Source organism: Xyrauchen texanus, chromosome 5 (genome assembly GCF_025860055.1).
Source record: "Xyrauchen texanus isolate HMW12.3.18 chromosome 5, RBS_HiC_50CHRs, whole genome shotgun sequence".
NCBI lineage: Eukaryota > Metazoa > Chordata > Actinopteri > Cypriniformes > Catostomidae > Xyrauchen > Xyrauchen texanus.
Genome location: NC_068280.1, coordinates 18,185,228 through 18,210,445, shown reverse-complemented (window position 1 = coordinate 18,210,445; position 25,218 = coordinate 18,185,228). Strand labels below are relative to the sequence as shown.

Below are 25,218 nucleotides of genomic sequence, written 5' to 3'. Positions count from 1 at the left end.
CGCAAAGAGACAAGGGAGAGCTGATCCCAGACCTGCGGCTGAACAGTCTCTCAATAATTTAGCACATCATGATGCAACACTCCCCTCAGCTGTGCCAGAGAGAGAGAGAGAGAGAGAGAGAGAGAGAGAGAGAGAGAGAGAGAATCCACATGGCCCTAAAGAGGCTAATATAGGGCTGCAAGGTCTGTGAATGATGGAGGAAATTGTCAAAAAGCCATGCAGGCTTCACAGTGGTTTCAATTTATGGGGAGTAACTGCAGTCTATATTGTGTAAAGATTGTCTTCTTGAAGCAATTTCATAAAATGCCTGTGGTGGGGATACTGTTTCAAAGTAGGGATGAGTCAACGCTGGCCAGAATCACAACACAGCAATGGGATTAACGCCATGACGCTTCATGCCATAGAGTTGAATGTATTGGGCAGAACTGACACAAGTCAGGTGGAAGGACCACTCCCCCTACATTGCCCAATACTAGGGCTGTAACGATATGCGAACCGCAACCGAAATCACGATACAAACATCCACGATCATGTGTCACAGTTCCTGAAGACCGAACCGCAACACACAACACCTCTCCAACCCCAGAAGCCTGCCAGCAGTTACAGATGCAGCCCCTTGAGCTCTTTACACACACTACAATAAAATTCCACTACAACAAAATTGATTTTCTAATTTCACAGTAAACATTACATGTAAACCATTAAATTATTATTGAGGTGGCAGTGAGAGAAGCTGGGTTGTCTCCTCATATTAAGGGTTTTGCACACATTGAATCTTGCTTCACAAGCAGGATTGCATGCTCCCTGTGTCAGTCGCTTGCTTTGTCACGTGAGAAAAGTCGTGGATTTCTTTCACCGCAGTGCCACAGCAACAGCTCGTGGTAAAGTATAAGATGCTTGAGATCGCATCACATAATTTTATATTTAATTTTATGGATGTTGTTACACGATGGAACAGCTCAATGGAAATGCTGGAACGCTATCTCTAGCAAAAAGCGGCTATAACGTCAGCCCTCTTGAGCACAGAGGTGCGCAAAAATGCCCGTCAACTCGATATTCTGTATAGTGCCAACATCAGTGATGCCGAAGAATTAGTAAACCTTCTTAAACTGCTAAAAAAAGTCACCACTGTCCTGTCTAATGAAAAGAGCGCCACCCTGTCACTCATTGTGCCCTTGAAATCCACGATCGAACAGAGCATGATGAGAAATACTCTACAACAGGGGTGCACACACTTTCTTGCATGATGATCTACTTTTAAACGGCCAACTCAATAAGATCTACCAAAAAAAAATAAATGCTTGTTGGGACTACTGCATGTATCCCTACATGGAATTAATCTTCTAATTAATAAAAAAAAATATATATATATAATAATGTTCAATGTTGATATCATTCAGTTTTAACACTAAACTCAAAACTCCTACAGCACAATAGATTAAATTTACCTTATTCTGATGACTTGCACTGAATGGAATCAGACAGTTTTGCATAATCCGGGAAATAGCTGCTGGTAGCTAGTCTCAAACACTGCTAGTTTCGCAATTTCGCGCTCTGTTCTCAGCAGTGTTGCCAACTATTTTCAATGGAAAGTAGCTAAAGCCTGCTCGAAAAGTAGCTAAATGTCGCCAGATGACGTCATGCGTCATTAGCATATTAATGACGTCATCGCGTCGTATTTGCATTCTGCCTAATTTGTCGGTACTGTAGCCTACTTCAGTTTATAATAACGGTTATCTCCCCTAAACCGTGCTCATACTGTTTTTATATAAGTATATAGCCGAATGTCCAGTAAAACGGTTCTCAATTACATATTTTCTGTTAGACAACGGAACGGAACAGAACTTCGCTAACGTTACATGTTTATGAGTTTGAAGAAGGTTTATTGTTGTGTTTGGATAAGTAAAATGTATAGAGTCTGTAAATATACGATCTGAAGTCGGAGAGTTCAGAAACCGAACCGGAATGAACTAAAACTCTGATTAGTAGTGAATATAAGCGCATGCCAAGAAAAAACGGTCAAATTAAATGTTTTGAATTAAAACAAAGGAGAAGGCAGCTGCTATGTGATCACTGATTGGTTCCTGCTAACACAGCGTGCACATGCGCAGCTCATTCATGTCTATGTCCGCTGGCGTGCAGTCAACGGAATGTGCTGCTCCTCTCAGCCGCTCACTGAACAGAGCAGACGCAGCGGGGAAGTAAGACCTCACACTTGCAGTACTGCCGATATTTGGAATTTGGAAAGTTGCTAAAGTTTGTCCAAAAAGTCGCTAGATTCGTCGCTAGTCGCTTTTTTGAAAAAATGCCGCTAAAGGGGTCTGAAAAGTCGCTAAAAATAGCGACAAAGTCGCTAAGTTGGCAACAATGGTTCTCAGAAGCCCTTGGAAGGCGCAAACCTAGTTGTCATGGCAACTGAATAAACACAAATCTCGCCTAGTCAAAATTTACTCGTTGTAGAACGAGTTAGAATGGGTAAGGAGGAAACGAAGACGTAGAGTTCTTTCCCTAAGCAGACTTTTAATGGCCACAGCAGTGTTCACAACTTTTATATTTTTACAGCATTCAACAAACATGCAGGACCTCTGTACACGCCAACACTAGACTGATGCGGCTGCTCTTTTTCTCCCCCGTCTGGAGGTTCTGTGGCCGTTTTTATGCCGCTCTCCTCAGGTGCAAGCGCCCTTACCGCTTTCTCCCCCGGACGGACGCTTGACCACGCCCACGCTGCCACACTCGTCAAGTGCAAGTCAGACAGAAACTAAAAGAAGCAAATACATTATATATATTTTTTATTAAAAGTTTGTGCGATCTACCAGCATTGCCTTTGTGATCGACTGGTAGATCGCGATCAACGTATTGGGCACCCCTGCTCTACAACTATAGCTAACATGAAGACAGCCATCCTGCAAAACCTCTCAAGCAGATACACAGAGGAACAGAATTATCTGCTAGAGAGTACTGCCTTGGACCCCAGATTTTGATTGTTGCCCACTTACTCCCTGAACAATGCAAAGAGGTTTTCCTCAGGTTGAAGAACAAATCAAACCAGTTACAGCATGTATGTATGCATTACTAATTGTGTGAGAACCTGTGTATTTGCATTTGTGTGCGTGTTTGTCACTCCATTTGCATGTTGGTGTACAGTAACTGAAAGTAACCTAAACAAACCCACAAGCTGTTTGTGTTGAGTTTAACTTACTTGAACAGAACACTATTTGTTTTAATGTTTTGTTTTTTATTTTTGCACTTTTAACTGCTTTAAGAATTTCTCTTTGGTTTCAGCTATCTTAATTCTAATTTCATGTTAAAATTCAGTTTTATTGTTCAGTGACACCTAGTCAATTGTTAATTTACATACAGAAGGTTAAAATACAACAAAGAAAGTTATTGAAAATTGTTAATGCTTTGGAAATAAATCTGTTATTTGAATTTGTTTCATTTTTTTAAATTTTGTTCAAAATATCGTAATGCGTATTGTATCATGAACCCAGTACCGTGATACGTATCGAATCGTGAGCTGAGTGTATCATTACACCCCTACCCATGCAGATAGATGTGTTTGAATGTTGCCATTCTGTTGTGGCCTTGCAGGCTATTTTTAAACACAAAACACATGTAAACGCCCCTTCAGAAATGTTTTTTATACTGACTATTCGAACTGACTGGTCGAAAATACGTAGTTTTGCACATTCTTGCAACATCAATAACAAATTTAAAAAAAGGCAGAACAGCCTGTGTTTATTTAACGTAAGTCCTTTCTCTCTGAAAGCTGTGTATGGACATGCATTTCCAAATTTCAAACTTACGGCTAGGCATATTCATCCTTGCACACTGAAATCCCGCAGGTAAATAAAGTATGGCCGGATATGAAGCAAATGTGAAATCAGAGAAACTACTTGTCTGGCAGTTTTTTTCTTTTTTTTATACAGCACTTTATACTCTGGGAGAGTTAAGTTATAAAGAAATTCAACACTAAAATAAGTTCCTCATCAATTGTGAATATACAGTGTACCACATTGGTTACTGTCACACAAACCAGCTTTCTATTGGTTAGAACTGTACATTTGCATATCAAAGTTCAACAAAATGTATCAAGCCTTAAATCTGGCTCATTGAGGTATTATTCTTAAGTGTCATTTGTGAGGACATGGCAACTCTGTAGCCCATCACATCTCCACTGGCTAGCCTGTCTCATGTAGCCTTATTGACGGGCTCTGTTATGATGACTCTAATTGGCTATGGGTTTAATAACAAAGGCCAAGATAGAAGAGAAGAGGAGATGACCTGGTCAAGAAAGTATACTCCTGAGAAAAAAAGAAGTTGCACTTGGATGTATATCATTTATACGAACAAAGACAAAAGAATACGAGAAAAACGGTCCTACCTTAGGTCCTGAGTACCCCCTGGTGCAGCTCTGCATCAGGGTCCATCTGTTGAAACTCAGGAACCATAAGTGCAGAGGGACTAACACAGCAGTTGTAATTAGCCCCAGGATGCTAACAGCTAGCATCAAACAGATGTGGGGGAAGTCAACACATTGTTAACTGGTTTGATGGGGAGTGGGGTGGGGGAGGTGACCTACTTTGAATCAAATGATGCAGCACCTCAAAACGGGAAGCTGCTATCTATACCATGAAAAAGACATTTACATCTTAATGCATTCTTACTGATGCCTTGTAAAAAAGCAGCATGATGGGCGGTTTCAAACACTTTGCACTCGATTCACTTCCATTTATACGCATCCAATATCAGGAGACCGGAAATGCAATCTCGAGCTTGGCGAACTAGTATAATGAGAAAAAGTGTGAATAAGATTGTGAACCAATCTTCACAAAAGATCACAAAAAAAAACAGAAGCCTTCAAGCATGACGACATATCCTGTCCTATGTGTTGTCCAAAGGAATTTAGCTCAAAGTGTAGTGTGACTGCAGCTTAAATCTCTTTCCCCCATTTTTAGGTCTGGTGGATTTTGCTTTCCATGACTTTCACACAATCTCACCATGAACTTATTACAGGGACAATCCCCCTGGAATAACCTGAGGATAAGTGTCTTTCTCGAGGACACAATAGTGCTGGTTCATGGCTGGCTCAAGTCATATGGGTTTGGAATGACATGAGGCTGAATAAATGATGACATTTTTGATTTTTGGGTGAACTTTGCCTTTAAGAATGAGCAAAGAGGGTTTCCAAGACATCCTCGGTCAGCAGGGCAGTGTGGTTATGAGCATATGAGTCAGACAGTGGCGACCTTCCCCTGACTGACCTCTCAAGACTGCACCACAGCATCACACGTGCGCGCACACAGAACCACAGACGATGTCATTGTTTCCATGGCATTGATCCCCAGCCTGCAGCTAGCAGAGCGCAGCTTTTAAGATCCACATGGTTGCATGTCTGCACACCGCTGTGGCCGTGCTGAGACGGATCTATGAAGCCATGTTGTGAAAAAATGCCTCACAGCTTGACAACAAACAGGCTAATTGGTTCCTGTTCCTGGCCTCTGGAGACGAAAAGAGAAAAAGGTTGAGAAAACACATCCTGAAGGTAGGATGTACAGGAAAGTGACTCGTGGTGGCACACAGAGTGTTGTGATGTGAAAAGTCACAGAGACCTGTTATTGAGCTTTGGGTGCTGGTGCCGGATTAACACTGCAGAAAAAGTGGCTCCAGGCCAGAAAAACTGTCTCCGCACTGGCCCCTAAAATCTGCTGGTTTTGAACCAAGAGCCCCTCATGACAGAGGCTGGGGGCATTATTGAAGCAGGAAAGTTTTTAATATCTCAGTCTGGAAAAGCAGATGCAAAACAAAACTAGATTGCACAAAATTCGATCACTCACATTTTTATTAATTAAACTTTTTACATGGCAAAAGCCCTCTGTGCGATAAGATGCTCAATTAATTGACAGACATCCCATTCCCTTGAAGAGTGGCTCCATAAGGGTCATTCTTACAGGTTTGCGGCTTATGTGGTCATGTAAATGTATCATTTCATTCTTACAGGTTTTTGAGGAGTGCGCATGTGCATGAACAGAACGGATAACAAACTTCTGATAACAAATAAAAAAATTGGACAAATTTAAAATTTCTGGGAGTAAAGTGGGAAAAGCACAAACACTATAAACTATACACATTTCTACACACCAATGTAATTCTTCAACTGTCCCTAACGTTTGTGTATATGTGCTGGTAAATTGGGGGAATCCTGAAGTTTTATGTAAGAGGGAAACACCACTATTGCACAATTCCACTGCAGGTCATGATAGAAAGTTTAGGTTACAAACACAGCAACAACTCTATATGGAATATCTGGAAATAACGCAAAGCAATAGGGAATAAAATAGTGAAGTCTTTCTTGGATACCATGTTTGTTATATACACAAGCGTCACAAGTAAATTACATTGCTGTGGAGAAAGCTGCTTACTGACCAAGTATATGTGAGTAAAGGGTATGCTGCTTATACAGTGCACGCAAATGGGAATGCTGCTTTCTCGCAATAAGCTGCTTTCTCGAAAATAAATGTAAACGTAGTCAGTGAAGTGTACTTCCTTTTCAAACATCTTGCTATTGTTATGATACTTATATATGCAAAACGTTCAATCAAAGGTGAAAGCGTGTCTCTAGTTCACACAAACTTTCACTCACTCCCTCTCTCTCTAGGGAAACGTGACCTGGGGCTGTGCAGTCAGTAAGCACACGTGTGAAAAGCAGCTCTATCTTGGCAAGGCTGAGTCACCCTGAAGTGTAAGGTATCAGAGGGAGGGAACAGCAGCAACTGGTGTGTGGTGCCTGTCAAATATACTGCTTTAGAGTGAATCACTCCCGATAATCCTCTGTAATAGACTCCTCTGACAAGTGCTTTGCTTACTTTTTTGTCTCTCTGTCTCTCTCAAGCTCTTTTATTACATTAAAAGCATGTCTATAATCTCACCTCTATTATCTCCGTTATAGTTAGTATTGTATGATTAAAATCATAAATTGACTGTTCTGGTGCATGCTGATTGGTCAATACTGTGTGTCGATTTCCTGTTCACCTTGCCACTGTGTATATCACTGCGCAGCACAAATAGAATAATGTTCTGTTATTGTTTATTTGTTAGGTAGTGTAAAGATGGTGCATAATGCTTGCTTAATAAAATATAATAAAATAATATTTAATATGGGTCTTGAATTTTTTTTTAAAGTAACCATTTTATAAAAGATACTTGAGGCTATACTATATTGTGAATATATTGCCTAAACACCCTTTAGCTGTGACTTTAGTATAAGGGGCATAGTACAGCCCATTGTAACTTATTGATTAATTAATTTATATATGGTTATTGATATATGAAATAAACCCTTCATTTTGTTGGAACTGTGGCCTAATGGCGTATTTGGTCCAACATGTTGAGTCACGTAAGAGATACAAGTTCGAGATAAGGGGCCTATTTAAAAGCTTGGTTGAAAACAATTATTATTTTTGCAATTCCTTTCAGTTGCGCTAGCGGTGCAGTTGTCTCAGCCTTAGACAGCACACACATGGACCGCCCACAGTCCGTTCTCTAATCGTCTTATGCTTATTGCACACAAAAAAGTTTTCCCTATCAACTCAGCGCAAATCTGATTGGCTGGTTCGATGTAACTTCTGCGAGTAGACGTGAGTAGATTTTCTGCATTGTTTACTATGTCTGAGAAATTCTCTATAATTATTTTTTCTTTGCAGTACTTATATTCTCTACACATTTTCTGCTACTCTCCCACTTGTTTTCTGTGCTATCACTCACAGAGACTTGCGTGCCATTATATAAATTATTTTTTCCCAATGTCTGTCTTTTATTAAGGTTTGATAAAGCTACGATAACCCCGCCTCGAAACACCCCGTAACGACAAAACAGACTGTGATTGGTCGCTTTACATGTCAGTTAGATGGTTTTACCTGTCTAAATGGGTGGTTCTTGGCCAACTGACGTGGCTGTAGTCCTCAGACCTATGCCTTAGTCAAAGGCCTGACTATGCAAGACTAGTGGTGAAGAAAAAAAACAGATAAACATTTGGCTCCAAAATTACCATTTTCCTGATTGGTCACAGTTATTCATGACTCCATCACAACAACATTTATACACTCACCTAAAGGATTATTAGGAACACCATACTAATACTGTGTTTGACCCCCTTTCGCCTTCAGAACTGCCTTAATTCTACGTGGCATTGATTCAACAAGGTGCTGAAAGCATTCTTTAGAAATGTTGGCCCATATTGATAGGATAGCATCTTGCAGTTGATGGAGATTTGTGGGATGCACATCCAGGGCACGAAGCTCCTGTTCCACCACATCCCAAAGATGCTCTATTGGGTTGAGATCTGGTGACTGTGGGGGCCATTTTAGTACAGTGAACTCATTGTCATGTTCAAGAAACCAATTTGAAATGATTCGAGCTTTGTGACATGGTGCACTATCCTGCTGGAAGTAGCCATCAGAGGATGGGTACATGGTGGCCATAAAGGGATGGACATGGTCAGAAACGATGCTCAGGTAGGCCGTGGCATTTAAACGATGCCCAAATGGCACTAAGGGGCCTAAAGTGTGCCAAGAAAACATCCCCCACAACATTACACCACCACCACCAGCCTGCACAGTGGTAACAAGGCATGATGGATCCATGTTCTCATTCTGTTTACGCCAAATTCTGACTCTACCATCTGAATGTCTCAACAGAAATCGAGACTCATCAGACCAGGCAACATTTTTCCAGTCTTCAACTGTCCAATTTTGGTGAGCTCTTGCAAATTGTAGCCTCTTTTTCCTATTTGTAGTGGAGATGAGTGATACCCGGTGGGGTCTTCTGCTGTTGTAGCCCATCCGCCTCAAGGTTGTGCATGTTGTGGCTTCACAAATGCTTTGCTGCATACCTCGGTTGTAACGAGTGGTTATTTCAGGCAAAGTTGTTCTTCTATCAGCTTGAATCAGTCTGCCCATTCTCCTCTGACCTCTAGCATCAACAAGGCATTTTCGCCCACAGGACTGCCACATACTGGATGTTTTTCCCTTTTCACACCATTCTTTGTAAACCCTAGAAATGGTTGTGCGTGAAAATCCCAGTAACTGAGCAGATTGTGAAATACTCAGACCGGCCCGTCTGGCACCAACAACCATGCCACGCTCAAAATTGCTTAAATCACCTTTCTTTCCCATTCTGACATTCAGTTTGGAGTTCAGGAGATTGTCTTGACCAGGACCACACCCCTAAATGCATTGAAGCAACTGCCATGTGATTGGTTGATTAGATAATTGTATTAATGAGAAATTGAACAGGTGTTCCTAATAATCCTTTAGGTGAGTGTATACACTCACTGAGCACTATGGTCCTAATAAAGTGCCTGATATGGTCTTCTGCTGTTGTAGCCTATCCGCCTCAAGGTTTGATGTGTTGTGCATTCTGAGATGCTATTCTGCTCACTACAATTGTACAGAGTGGTTATCTGAGTTACCGTAGCCTTTCTGTCTTTGAACCAGTCTGGCCATCCTCCATTGACCTCTCATTTCAACAAGACATTTCCGTCCGCAGAACAGCTGCTCACTGGATGTTTTTTGTTTTTGGCACCATTCTGAGTAATCTCTAGAGACTGTTATGCATGAAAATCTCAGGAGATCAGCAGTTACAATACTCAAACCAACAATCTTTGCCACAGTTGAAGATAAAAAAATTTCTTCAGTCTAATGGTTTATGCGAACATTAACTGAAGCTCCTGACCCGTATCTGCATGATTTATGCACTGCACTGCTGCCATAGCATTGGTTGATTAGATAATCGCTTGATTAGAATAAGTAGGTGTACAGGTGTTCCTAATAAAGTGCTCAGTAAGTGTACATGTAAGCAAAGTGTACAGGTCGGATGCAAAAGAGTACTTCTCAGTCCTGAACTTTGAAATCCCCTTGTCCTATGGAGTTCAGATAAAGATTGGACCAGTTGCACAAAAGAGCAATCAATGGGTTTATTTTGGCAGAGGACTGCCCAGGATAAAAAGCACATTGACTGAACGACATGAAAAGGAATTGACCCTCTTCCTTCTGCCCAAATAACATTTGAGTGTGTGATGTAGTATAGGTAGAATGGACAGCAGCAGGTCAGAGAGAGGGAAAGAAAAAGAAAAGAACAGAAAGAAATAAAAGAAAAAGAAGAAAAGAAATCTAGCTGAGACAGACAGACAGATAGATAGATAGATAGATAGATAGATAGATAGATAGATAGATAGATAGATAGATAGATAGATAGATAGATAGATAGATAGATAGATAGATAGATATATTAGTATTCAGGGACTGTCATGTATTTTCACATACAAATAAGTCCAAGTATAAACTAATGATTGATTTTATGGTGACTTGACAGTGGTATCCTGTGCATTTTACATAACTTATAGACATTTAATATTTATGATGTCGATTTATAATCTTTTGTTGATTTTCCTGTAACCTTAATAGTCCTATAATGTGACGTTTACTCTAAATATGACCTTAAGATAATCGTAGAAGGCAAGAAACAAAATATAAAGCACATACATCTCTCCCTCACACACCCACTCACTCAGTCCTCTGGCCTTTGAGTTTTCTCAATAGCATACATAGACACAAAATACATCTGCTGACCTGAAAGCTTCATAAGCAGTTCAGAGGCCACTTTGACGTTGATGTCCTGGCTGAGTATGGTGCTTTTGCCCAACATGGGACTGCCCTCCTCTCGTGGCTTGGTGGCCCCTGGAGGCCCCTCTTGGCAGAAACTGTAGCCCCTCTGAGAGCTCAGGGGCTCTTCCGCCTGGGGCTCCTCCTTCACACAGAATGGACCCTTTAGGGCCTCCTTCTGGTTCGCTGCTGTGGGGCAAGAGAAGGAGAACAGAGGGTTTTGAACCATTTTCTGGCACTCATGTTTTTGTTGACAGCAATACGCAACACAAAGGCTTAGTTGAAGGAAGGATTAGTTTACCTAAAAATAAAAACTCTGTCATATGATCATAGTCTATATGACAATTTTGTAAGTCTTCTGCGGCATACAACAGCTTTGTCTAACAGTCTAAAATTTGAATTGCTATTTACTGAAAATAGTTCCCTCCGCTAATCAAATTTAATTTGCGCTTCCACATATCCATTATCCAAATTGACGTGTTGAGTTCAGTTACTAGCAGTTCTGGGTAGTAACGGATTACATCTGTTTTACGTAATCAGATCACAAAAATATAATACTTGTAATTGGATAACATTACATTACAGATTAAAGTTAAATTTTTATGGATTACATATGGATTACGGTCTGAGCGCCCTGTTTTTTTTTTATATATTATTTTATGTAACATCTATCCATGTGTGCATGTACAGTAGCAAACAAAATTAATACACTGCATTGAAATTGCTTAATACAATCCACAAATACACACAGGGCATTTGGTTTCCATTTTAAATTTAGTTTCTAAATTAATAGCACAAATAAATGCTAAACTGTTTGTACTGTCACCCTCCATCGAAAATAATGCATTTGAAACAAGACCTCGTCCACCTGTCCATAATTCTAGACACCGTTCTGTAAAAAAAATTAATTCAGAGGGTAGGTCACATGCAACTTTGTGCTTTCGCACCCTGCAAACGCACTTCAGCCTATGCTTCAGGATGGCAGAAAAAGCAAATGTCTTAGGTTAAGGCCACACCTTCTTATGAATAATTATGAGCAGAAAATATATCCTCTCTACATAATAACTAGAGACATTCTCTCATAATTGATTTCAAAACTGGTTAATAAAAAGTCTAATCCCTATTCCTAGTTTCCTAAAAAACAACAATTCTTTTCAAATTAAAAAATACAAGCATGTTTTTAGTCAGCAACTGACAAATAGCAAGTTTCCATTTGATTTTATGTTTCCTAGTGTTTACAGAAAGGAGTGTTAATTGCTACTTAATACATTTTAAATGAATGATTAGATATTTATCAAAATAATCAGTGCCAAATTACATTTTAGAATTAATCTATGCAGCACTGGTTACAAGACCATTGATGGCAAACCATTTCGATTCATTGACGCCAAACCTAGTTCAACATGTTATTATGCGCCAAGTTTGAAGCCAAAGCTATCTTATGTTGTGTAATGACTTGATTGTAAGTAAATCACGAAATAATGTACATTTTTAGGGGAACCTTTAAATAATGTACTTTAATGTTGTGGATTTTTATGACCGCATGGTAATAAGTTTCAGCATCAATGCAAAAGATTTTTTATTTTTTTTTACTTGCTTCCACTGATGATGAATTTGAAGCAGGCTGACTTTGGATCTGGGCTCCATATTAAAAGGAAGGGATCATCAATGAGACAAGATGGAGAATGGATGAAGAAGGAATAAGCTAATCATCTTTGCAGATTCAGTATAGATGATGTGACCAGTAGAATTATTTGAAAGACCAGAGGGGCCTTTTTACAGGCACTGCTGTGTTATGAAAACAAAGAACATGCTCTGCTTAAACCATCTGGTGTGAAGATCTAACAGTGTATTTATTTAGTTTCGTATTTAAGCATAAAATTAAATTTACATTTGACATTTATTCATTACAACAAAAGAAAAACAAAAGAGGATTGGTGCTGATTTGTTTCTTCAGCATTACAAAGCTCACTCTGCCCATTTCATAGATTCTGATGAGAGTAAGAACCATTTATTTTCTCACTCACTATGCTGTAAAAGTGGGCCATTTCTAATCAGACTTCAATGAATAATTAACATTAAGACATGGAGCCACTTCCTATCGGTGCCACAGTGCCAGTAGAAGAACACAAGGCATTGGTTCCATCTCAAACACCATCTCCTTGTTTAAAATTTACACACAGGCCTTTTTCCTCTACTTTTAACAAAACCTATTCTTTATAATATGCACAATGATTGTCTAGTTGACTATTCTCCCAACAACCGAATGGTGGATTAGTGAGGATGACTATTTCTTGTTGATTTCATTATATATTTTAGTCTTGGCGGTTTAACTAGTATGCTGTGTGGTAGTTTTGCAGTTTGCACAGAAAAACCCTCTCAAAAAAGTTGTGCCTTTAAATTCATCCCTTTTAAAGCACAGCCACTACAGCCATATACACTTTGACCATTGCGTCTCATTTCACATTGTTTTTGAGTGTCCTACCATAAGCGTTGTATTTTTAAGTTGTGAAGCTTAAAATAGTCCAACTTAAAAAATAAATAAATGCATCTTGTGACCCCTGCATTCTGTATAATTTCGTTATGCTCCATTCATCTTAAAAACAGGTCTCATGTAAACTCCCCCTTAAGCCCAAAGTATACTTTGGTTCTTTGAAAGGCTAAAGCGATCAAATGTATGCATATGATTTGATCGCTTTAGCCTTTTAAACTATACTCCATCTGACGTGTGCATGCGCATACACAGGAGATCGACATATGAACACTACGACTGCCATGCGATACTGGACTATTTATTTTCAGGAGTTAGACCCATTAAAGCCTTTATAGTCTTTCAGACTCGAGTTAAACAAATGCAGGTATCTCCTGGCCACCTCATACATGTGCTCATGATGTGCATTTTCATGGTTGTTGTGTTCACCTTCGTCTCTTGATGCTCACCAACACTGCAACAACTTGCAATATTTCTTGAAAGCAATTGCCCAACTGTGAGTGTTGAAGTGATTAATGCAATCAAATTCAGGGGCATACGTAGAATATGCATAAAAAAATTGGGCCGCACGAGTACAGTGCTAGCGTACCCGAAATGTATGCCATGCACCTCTATGCACACACTAGCATACACGTAAAAACAAAGTATTCTTTGGGGTTTAGAAAGGTGTCTGTTTAGGGTCAAGTGAACCTAATTAATGCCTTCCTTCGGACTGATTAGTTGGCTAGTCACTGGCCAAAATTTGTTCCACCTGTCTCTGATCTCAGTATCACATTTGCTCTCCTTTACAGCCAGTCTTTTTTTCTTGCAAGTGCCTACCCATCCTTTTCCCTGCCTCCCTCACTCTCAGCTCCTTTCATCTCTCTTACAGATCAGCAGTGATCACTCACCCCAGTCTGTACCGCACTCTCCTCGGCAGTCATCTGATCTCCCCTCCACCCCAAAATCCTGTACATTCACCATCCACAACAGTGCTGACCCCACTCATCAATCTGCATGGGTGAACCAAACTTCATGCCAATGCCTCTGAATAATGATGACGTGCATCCTAAACAGGTTTGAAGGTAGAAAAGGGTTACGGTACAGGATTCGGAGAGTTTGCAAGCTTCATATCTCAAGTGCAGGCAGTGAGCGAGGTGGCGGTGGGGTGTTGTATGTGGTGGCACCGGCTGGTAATGTCACCAGTCAGATGTCAGCGGATGGACCTAGCGTAGTCCAGTCAGCACCTGGAAGGGCATTCTCTAATTAAGAGCGTGTTGGGTCGCGTGTCCTATCAGACAGAGACGGGGCGTGCGGCACACGCACACATGCCCTTTGTTTCGAAGACATGCAGAAAAGTACAAGCTGGAGATGTGAGTGCAGAGATACAAAGTCACACCACTCCGGTGACCTTTCGGTTAGCTGCTAAAAATAGAGCACGATTTCCATTCGAATTCATGTTACAGTGAGCACTGAATAATTTATTAGCTAAATCCGCCAGCCAAGTTTGTTATTTTTTCCTTTATAAGTCACGAATGACTCCAAAATACCAAGATTAAACTCACCGAAAATGAACATATTTGTTTACTTACTGTTTTATTAGACTTTCATAAAGGATGATACCAAGTGTCTATCTTTATCATTCAGATTCCATCTTGTCATAATCTCATTTTAAGCATTTATTTCTCTCATAAAGCTCCCATTGAGGTCTTACCCTGCTGAAAAGACCAGCATCAATTTAAATGATGGCCAAGCCTGGTTTTTGCTGGTTAGTGCTGATCTAGCAAGCTGATTGATCTGCATGCTCTTTCTAGTGATGCTGGTTGACCAAGTTAGTCTTGCTGGTTAACTTACAGTTAAGCCTACAAGGAGCACCAGCACACCAGCATCCCATCCAGGTTTTTAAAGAAGGGGTATACATTTCCACATTAACAGCCCACCGAACAGCTGCCTTCTCTCTCTCTACTGCTGTCTCAATTATCTCTCTCTCTCTCTCTCTCTCTCTCTCTCTCTCTTTCTGTGACTGGAGTGATGTACCCGGTCAGTGTTACATCAACATTGAGCTATCTCTGCTCCCACTGGTGAGGTTGTCATCTGCCGTTGCTGTCACCTGGTCTCAGTTTTTTTGCCTCCTCCTCCTGTCCTCATCTCTGTGGGCTGATTCGTTTCTCTGCTGGGCGCTTGTCCAGTACCCTGTCACCTCTCACTCTGTTGTGGCTGCCCACTCTTGGACCACTTCATTAGCTTTCCACCTCTGTCATGCAGTTCTGCTCCCAGCTCTGACAATTGGTCACCGCTCACTCCGAGGATGGCTTAAAGTGTCAGGTTAAGGGGCAACAACAGCCAACAGTCTGGTTAGGCAGGCTTTGCTACACGCAGCTGCAAGGTTGCAGCTACACACTGCTGTATGCTGATTGCAGCAGGGGCCACTTATGAGAGGAAGCGCTGGATTGTGAATGTGTGAAATGGCTGGAAAAACTCTGTATCTACATCTGAAGTCCCATACTTACAGAATGTGTTCTGAATTCTGAATACTTCTCGACTGTAAATAAAGTATGTTCTTAACGTATGTAGGTGTGTATTAAAATCAGGGTTCCTACACAATGAATTTCCATGCGTTTTCCATGCTTTGTCAAGTCATTTGTGATTACTGGATAAGGATTTTGTCTTTGATTTATAAAAACTAGAGCTTTCAGTTGATTAAAATATTTAATTGCGATTAATCAGATCATTTTTATAGTTCATCGCAATTAATCACAGATTTTGAACGTGCTGAAATTTTACTCTATATACTTATTTTCCTGTCAAAATGCTTTTATTTCCTTCTTAGGAAAGAAAACAAAACAATATGTAACAATAATGCTTTATTAATATTTTTCAAAATAAAAGCCTTCCACACTCTAAATATATAAATGCACTAAAATAGCACCAAATAACATTAAATGTGACGCTAAATCACTAGTCCACCCACAGGTAGCATATTCATTGCAATGGGTATTAAATCTCTTAAACTTTCACCCTCCATAATGCTTTAATTCAGCAATCGTGCAGTTGCAATCCTGATTTGTGTCAGGGTGTCAACACCAGCATCAAGTGCTGCTTTGAAATCCACACTAAAAGCACTTGTAAACAACATCTCATTCTGTGACCTGGATCAACTCTTTAACATGCCGAGGTGTGCTTGACTACACCGCACATCTGTATATCTTCATCTTTGATGAATTTTTGCTGATGTGATCAAAAGAAAAGTTAAGGAAACGAAGGGGAGCTTGTTATTAAAACAAGTGAGAAATCTGGTTCACAAAAGCTGTCACAGATTAGAAAAATTTCATGTGCAAACTGTCGCGTGATGATAATCGCTTGTGGTAATACAAACAATCTTTTTTAATACCTTAAAATGAACTACCCTAAAGAATATTATGAAAGCTAAAAGATGCGCTCTGCATTCATTCAGTTATTTTTTTTTTTAAGTGTTCATAAATATATTTAAAATTAATTTTCTGCAAGGCGTGTTATTTTCGTTGTGACATTGCTTTGAAAAAATCTTCAGTTTCTTGAGGAAAGTTTATAATAATACTGGCCTTATAATAATACTGGTCAACAACATAGACTGAAATGTGGCATAATGTGAAATTGAGTATTATGGTTGATTTAAAACTGAATAAAGAGTTTTAAATAAAGAGAAAATTATATAAGAGGAATTAGATTTCATTTAAAAAGTAGACTAGATTTCCCAAAAACAGGAATCACAATATGGTTATTTATTATTTTAACCAATTTGTATTGGTTCTCTTACGAGCGGTTCTCTCGTATTGCGTAAGCTAGCTTACGCTACGGGAAAGATTCATCTTTTCTGAGATATTGAAGCCAAAAAATTATCCTTAATTTTTGTATCCACTGTCAACGCAGTGCGGCAGCTGCAGACCTTAAGCGGGCTAGCTAGCGAGCTCATAGGTTGCTCTGCGGCAACTGCTGCAGCCTATAGACGAGCTTGGGCGAACTCGCATCCAATGAGAGGCGTCCGCGCGCTCACTGCATCAAAGCCCGCCAAAAAGGGCGTGACTTGAGTGCATATAAGCGTAGTTCGTAGGCTGGAACCCTGATTTTCATCTCTTCAGCGAAGCTCTTCACATCGCTGACCTGGAAGCCGCGTCGCCGTTCGAGGGGCATCAAGCAAGCGTGGACAGCGCTAGAAGAAGCCGGCCGTCTCAGCCACCTTCAGCCATCCTGCGAGCTACGCCATCCGACGACGTATCCTTTTATTCAGCAAGCTAGTTCTCACGAACTATTCACAAAAGAGTACGAGCGTCTTTTTCAAGATGCCTCGCTCCACTTGCGCCTCATGTCGCGCCCTTCTCAGCACAGGAGACCGCTACATCATCTGGCGCTCTCTGCCTGGGACTGGGGCACGCAGAGCTCGCCCTCACTGAGGGCGGATGCGATTTCTGCGAGGAGCTACCGATGTCGACCCTGCGGGCTCGACTCGAGCGCTCAAAGCAGAAACCGCCACGCCGCCTTACCTTCAGCCACGCAGGAAGAAGCGCCGCTCACAAAGGCTGCCGGAAACTGTGGTTGAAGCGACTGCCTCGCCGGAGCCTCTCCTCGAGCATCGCTTTCACCCTCCCCGCCCCGGACGCCGCGAGTTGCCGCCGAGCGGCCGCGACTGCTGCAATCTCGTATGACGAGGCGGAGGATAAGGGCCGCTGTTCCATCATGGCTTCGGACAGCGAGGAGTGGTCAGGCTCCCAAGCCTCCTCCTCGGCCCAGGAATCCAGCAGGACCCGCGCCGGAGTCGAAGGGAGTTAACACGCCTCCTCACACAGGCCGTCGACCGCCTCGGGCTTGAGTGGTCACCGCCCCCTGAGCAGGCACCCAACAGACTCGACGGCTGCTTTCTTCAAAGCCATCGCCGCTCTACACCCGCGGCCCGGGCTGCTCCCTTCCTGCCGGAATTACACACGGAGCTTGCAAAGTCGTGGAACGCTCCTTTTTCAGCCAGGTCCCGTTCCCACGTCTCCACCTCTCTCGTGTCGGTGGACGGCGCCACTGAGAGAGGCTACTCCTCCATCCCCCCGGTCGAGGACTCGGTAGCAGCACACCTTTGTCCGCCCTCCGCGAGATGGCGTTCCAAGCCTGTGCTCCCGTCTAAGGCCTGCAGAGCGACTTCCGCCTATGTTGGCGCGCCTATTCCGCCGCCGGCCAAGCCGCATCTGCTCTGCACTCAATGGCCATTTTACAGATCCTACAAGCAGACCTTCTTCGGAGTGGGATGAGAAAGGCAGGCACCCAGAGGCTGTTACTGATCTACTGGCGCGACAGACCTCGCCCTTCGCGCTACCAAAGCTGCAGCCCAAGCTCTAGGGAAGTGCATGGCCTCGCTGACTGTGACCGAGAGACACATGTGGCTAACACTAGCCGACATGGGAGAAGCAGAGCGCTCCACGTTCCTCAACGCACTGCTCTCTCCGACCGGTCTCTTCGGCTCCGCGGTGAGTGGCATTGTTGACCGCTTCTCAGAAGTCCAGAAAGCCACCCAAGCCATGAACCTCTTCCTGCCGCGTCGCGCTAGCTCCTCTGCAGGCCGCTCACATGATCAGCCTCCTGCACGAGCCTCTTCACAGTGCCCAGTTCAACAAACTCAGACTTCTCAGCGTCGACAGGGCGGCCGCCCTCGATCGCGCTCAGACAGCCGCCGCAGACCGCCGCCCCGGCGGGCCTCGATCTAAGGTAACGCTGAAACCCAAGCAGCCGAAGTCTTCCTAACTGTGTTGAACAAACGACGGCTCAGTCCCGCCGCGGCCGGACCACCGTCAAAGCTTCGCCCCCTGTCAGTCCCCTTCTCTCAGGCTACTGCAGTGGTGAATTTAGCAGCCAACAAGCCGGTGACACTGCCCGCTTGCCTGCACTCAAACGCCGTTTTCACGGCGACCCAAATAAATCTTGTAAAGAGCAAACATGTCTTATGTGTAGAAAATGTGCCCACAACCCAGTGTTCACCCCTACACACAAGCATAACACATCCCGTGCCCCTATCAGAGCACGCTCTCATAAAGCGGTTATGAACCGCTCGAGCATCAGAGTCAATGAAGGCGCCCACAAATGCGTGCGTGCGCCCATTCTCTGGCCGCTCTGTCACACGACCAGCCCTATGTGTAGAAAATGTGCCCACAATCCAGTGTTCACCTCTACACACAAGCACTGCATGTCTCGTGTACCCACCAGAGCACGCTCACATAAAGCGGTTATGAACCTCTCGAGCGCTAGAGTCAATAAATGCGCCCACGAATGCGTGCGCGCGCCCATTCTCTGCCCGCTCTGTTACACGGCCAGCAAACATTCCTCTGTGTGTAAGTCCCGTGCCCATGACTATGCTTGCGCATCACGTAACAGATGTGACTCTTTCCCCATTCATTCCAATCGGGAAGTCACTCACAAAACAGCTTGTTCATGCTGTCTGCGAGCAATCATGCATAAACACACTAAACGTGCTCACACATTTTGTTCAGCGCGCTCTGTGTGCAGCAATCAGAGCGAATTGGCCATTCACCCTCTAGCGTTACGCTTCAAAGCGTGGGAAGCTATTCCAGGGATATCCAAGTGGGTGTTAAGCACAATACAACAGGGCTATTTGCTACAGTTCGATCGCCGCCCTCCTCGCTTCAGAGTGCGGCTCGAAACCACTGTGAACACGGAAGCAGCGTGCATGCTTCGTTCAGAAATAGCAAGCCTTCTGTGCAAAAGGGCCATAGATAAAGTGCCACCCTCTCTGAGCGAGTCGGGGCTTTACAGCCGTTATTTTCTTGTTCCCAAGAAAGACGGCGGCCTCAGACCCATATTAGATCTCAGGGTTTTGAACAAGGTGCTTGCAAAAAGACCGTTCAAAATGCTTACAATCAGGAAACTCCTCGCGCATGTCCGCCAGGGGGACTGGTTTATTTCTCTCGATCTGAAAGATGCATACTTTCAGATTCAGATAAATCCCCGTCACAGGCCATTCTTGAGATTCGCCTTTGACGGCCAGGTTTATCAATACACCGTCCTTCCTTTCAGCCTGTCCTTAGCACCCCGTACTTTCACGAAGTGCATGGATGCGGCGCTCGCACCCCTGCGGAGTCAGGGTTTGTGAATTTTGAACTATTTGGATGACTGGCTGATTATGGCACAGTCACATATGGAGCTTCTGTCTCACAGAGCAGTTCTCCTCAGCCATCTGAACAGTTTGGGTCTTGCAGTCAATTGGACCAAGAGCTCACTACAGCCCAGTCAGACAATTTCCTTCCTTGGAATAGAACTAGACTCCGTGGCAATGACGGCTCGCTTATCTACACAGCGCGCGCGCTGTGTTCAGCGACTAGCCTCATCTTTTCAGATGAACAGCCTCACGCCTCTGAAGAAATTCCAGAGAGTGCTAGGTTACATGGCCTCAGCCGCAGCAGTACTTCAGCTGGGTTTACTGCACATGCGCCCGCTTCAGCATTGGCTAAACACCCGGCGTCTCGCCGGGCTTGGGCCACAGGCCGCCAGCCCATCAAGGTGACTCAGACCTGTATTTCAGCTCTGCAGCCCTGGACAGTGGCCGAATGGTATCAGCGGGGAGTGACAATGGGAGCTGTATCTTGCCGAAAAGTCATCTCGACAGACGCGTCCAACACGGGTTGGGGCGCGGTCTGCGAGGGCTCTCCGGTTTTCGGCCTATGGTCAGTTCAGGAAAAGCTCCTTCACATAAATTGTCTGGAAATGATAGCGGTCGAGTACGCGCTCGTGCGCTTTCTCCCGGTCATTCAGGGTCACCACGTCCTGGTCCGTTCGGACAACAGATCTGTGGTATCCTACCTAAACCGTCAGGGCGGTGTCAGATCCAGGAACCTCTTCCATCTGACGAAACGCATACTGAGTTGGTCCCAGTGCCACCTGCGCTCGCTGAGGGCGACGCACGTGCCAGGCCACCTGAACGACGGCCCGGACAGACTGTCCAGAGACAATATTCCCCCAGGGGAATGGTCCCTGCACGCTCAAACAGTCCAGACGTTATGGCACCTATTCGGCAGAGCAGAGATAGACCTCTTTGCGTCCAAAGAGAACTCTCATTGCCCAATATTTTTCTCGAAAAAAGCGAGGACGCGCTGGCCCAGGACTGGCCCAGTCGCCTGCTTTACGCCTTCCCTCCCTTCTCGCTATTGCCACAGGTAATGCAGAGGATCAGGGAAACGCGTCACTTGGTGCTCCTCATAGCCCCGCTTTGGGAGAATCAGACATGGTTCCCGGAGCTTACGCAGCTGTCACTGACAGCGCCGTGGCCCATCCCAGTGAGAGCAGATCTCCTCTCTCAAGCTCGCGGCACAATCTGGCATCCCCACCCAGAGCGCTGGGCCGCTGCATGCGTGGGTGATCAACGACTACCCGTCGCTCTGCCAGAAGGAGTAATAAACACCATCATACACGCTAGAGCCCCTTCCACGAGAAGACTCTATGCGTCAAAATGGTCTGTGTTCTCAAAATGGTGCACCGACAGAGACCTGGACCCGCGGACATGTGGGGTGTCGTCGCTGCTCGTATTTCTACAAGAGCTGCTGGATAAGGGCAGATCCCCATCCATGCTCAAAGTGTATGTGGCGGCCGTTGCGGCGTTCGCTGAACCCCTGCACGGCCAGTCATGGGGTAAAAACGAGCTGGTCATCTGCTTCCTCAGGGGAGCTAGAAGGATGAACCCCCCGCGCCCCCCATCGGTTCCTATCTGGGATCTTTCTATAGTTCTCGAAACTATGAAAGCCCCCCCTTTCGAACCACTTCAATCCTTGGATTTGAAATACCTTTCACTCAAAACCGTTTTTCTGACTGCCCTGTCATCAGTCAAACGTGTGGGAGACCTTCACGCGCTGTCTGTCAGCGCTGCGTGTCTTGAGTTTGGACCAAGTGACTCCAAGGTCATTCTAAAGCCTAGACACGGCTATGTTCCCAAGGTGATCAGTACTCCTTTCAGAGCACAGGTCATTTCCCTATCGGCGCTGCCAGCACCCGATAGCGAACGCGACGCCAATCTCCTTTGCCCGGTCAGAGCACTGAGATTGTATACTGCGCGCTCCGCCGCTTTCAGACACTCTGAGCAGCATTTCGTTTCGTTCAGAGGGCGCACCAAAGGTCTCGCCGCCTCGAAACAGACACTATCTAGATGGATAGTGGACGCTATTGCTGCTGCATACGCGTCAAAAGACCGGCCATGCCCGTTGGGCATTAGGGCTCACTCCACTAGAGGCATGGCATCCTCGTGGGCATGGTCCAGCGGGATTTCCATTCACGACATATGTGTGGCAGCGGGATGGACTTCCCCCTCCACCTTTGTCAGATTTTACAATATGGAAGTGCCCGCTCTGCAGGCAAAACTACTAGCGGTTTAATACGCTACAGCTCCCCTGGTGAGCTGCACTGATGGGACACATTCCACACAGACCGGCACCGCCGCTCTGTCGTTCCCTTCCCACTATGTGCTTATGTATTACACAATCAATGACCCGCATTCTTGCCGGCCAAATATTATTTCCCCACTCATAAGGGCTCCCCGGGTCCCCCTTAATTCCCTGGGGCTCATACAGTGGATGCTTGGCGCGCACGGCGTTGACAATGGGTTCCGTGAGCGTAAGCTAGCTTACGTAATACGAGAGAACCTCTCGTAAGAGAACGTATCGGTTACCTAACGTAACCTCGGTTCTCTCTAGATGAGGGAACGAGTATTGCGTAGCCGGCCGTGCTCGCGCCACGAGCGACTTTTCGCTTCAGTCAATGAAAACCAGGGTTCCAGCCTACGCACTACACTTATATGCACTCAAGTCACACCCTTTTTGGCGGGCTTTGATGCAGTGAGCGCGCGGACGCCTCTCATTGGATGCGAGTTCGCCCAAGCTCATCTATAGGCTGCAGCAGTTGCCGCAGAGCAACCTATGAGCTCGCTAGCTAGCCCGCTCAAGGTCTGCAGCTGCCGCACTGCGTTGACAATGGATACAAAAATTAAGGATAATTTTTGGGCTTCAATATCTCAGAAAAGATGAATCTTTCCCGTAGCGTAAGCTAGCTTACGCAATACTCGTTCCCTCATCTAGAGAGAACCGAGGTTACGTTAGGTAACCGATACGTTTTCCAGAAACCATTTACAATATTCTGATACATATCGTTATCGTGATATAAGATTTGGTCATATTGCCCACCCCTATGTGTCCAGGGCAGACACATAGCAAAAGTTCCCCACAATTCCGACCAGTGCACATGCTGGTGTATGCCCTATTAATATTAAATGCGCTAATCGTGATTAAGAAAAATGAATGCATTAAACTTGTTTAATTAATCGCATGTGTAAACATGCTAACTTTGACAGATTTATAAAAAATATTTGAATTTAGAATTGATTCGCTAATGAATCACTCGATAACGATTAATTGAAAAGAACTTTTCGCTCACCAATGGGACATCATTATGGCTTTCGAGCAAGCTTAACTCCAATGCACCAAAGACTAATGCAGCCAATTAATTATTTTAGAACAGAGCACAAATAGTATAATTTTTCAAAATAGAAATCTCATAACTTTCAAGATTGTATTAATTCCCATTACTTTTCAAGACTTGGAAAACTAAATTTTAAAAGTCACTAGTTTTGTCAGGTATTTCATGACCGTCAGAACCCTGTATAAATACATTCCTTAACATAATACACCCGGAAACATGTGCATTGTCCTGTGGCAGAGGCATATACTATCAACAACCATGAAAATAATTTACAATTACAATTTAAACACAATTAACAACTTTCTTGGTATCTACAGCACTTAAACGTAAAAAGAGCTGCCTGACTCGCTGTTCTCTCCTCTTTTTAAATGTAATGTATTGAATCTGACAGCTACTCAACTCCTGTGACCTTATGGGAAAGCAAAGTGTCCAGTGGTTGCACTCTTCAGAATCTCAGCAGATGCAGTAGGTCATCCATGTATTGTTCACCAACCATTTAATGAATACTGCATATTCTGATTCATTACACATACTGCTTTTTGCATACTGTATAGTAAGGAGGTGCATATATTGGACACAGAGCATGTGTAAAGCCACTGCTTGGTCAACAAGGAGAAAATTAACAAAGTACAAACAAAAACAATGTGAATGAGAACACACTCTATTTCTCACTCTTTTTTTCTTGTATTCAACTATTTCAACATCTCCCAGAATTGCATTGGTCCATTCGCCCATGACCAGAGTCAGTCACACCTGTGTCACTTTGTCACAGAGAAGGAGACAATGTGTAAACTGTCATTATTGAATTAGGTCCAGTAAGCATGTGCAGGGCCCCGCATTTCAAAGCACTTCTCCAGCTTTCATCTCCAAATCATGGCTGGATGGCTTACAGTTGTGTCAGCATGGAGGAAAATCAAAGCGGATTGGTCTAAAACTCATGGGAGAACCAGGCAGTCCAAAGAAATGATAGGCCAATTATGCCAGAGGTCAGCGAGAGGTCACCCCATGTGTGTGTTTCGCCGGGGGAACTCTAAAAGCACTAGTCTTCTATTTTTCACTTAATTCTTCTTCTTCTTCCTCTATTCTCTAATTCCATTCCCATACTCATTTCTTTTGTTTCTATCTATGTCTCTCTCTCACTCATAGATTACAATCAGATGTATGTCAACAGTAGATATCAAGCAATAGAGAATAATAGTCAAGACAATGCTTAAGACATTTAAAGGATGTGCACAAACACTTCACCATCTTTACTGGTGGAAAACAAGTGTTTGCATTACCTATTCCTATTCTTTCAGGGGGAAAAAACTCAAAGCAGACACCACATCCTGCTCAGGCTGGGGGGGAGGTAACATGTGGCCAATACGTCACATGGGTTGTCAAGCCACAAGTGGAATTGGCACGGTGGTAGGTGTTACCTAGTAAGGGAGGAGCTCTACAAACACAGCAACAGGGGGCAGAGAGACTGCCCAAGTGAGACGCGGGTCCGCCAACAGGGGGACCGTTCAACGGAAAACACATCACAGGGAGTTGCCTAAAAAGGGAATTAGGCATTTTGGTTGATTGTGTCTACAACCGCAGTAGGTAGGT

The 25,218-nt window shown here is 43.7% G+C and overlaps 1 protein-coding gene across 4 annotated transcripts in view; it reads right to left on the bottom strand.

The window, feature by feature from the left end:
- Nucleotides 1-25,218, bottom strand: part of LOC127643436 (zinc finger protein 827-like) — a 158,980-nt gene that overhangs the window by 91,089 nt on the left and 42,673 nt on the right. For all 4 annotated transcript variants that reach the window (XM_052126186.1, XM_052126187.1, XM_052126189.1 and 1 more), the window contains exon 5: nucleotides 10,632-10,853. In XM_052126186.1, coding sequence (XP_051982146.1) covers nucleotides 10,632-10,853 — 222 coding nt within the window. The remainder of the gene's footprint in view (nucleotides 1-10,631; nucleotides 10,854-25,218) is intronic.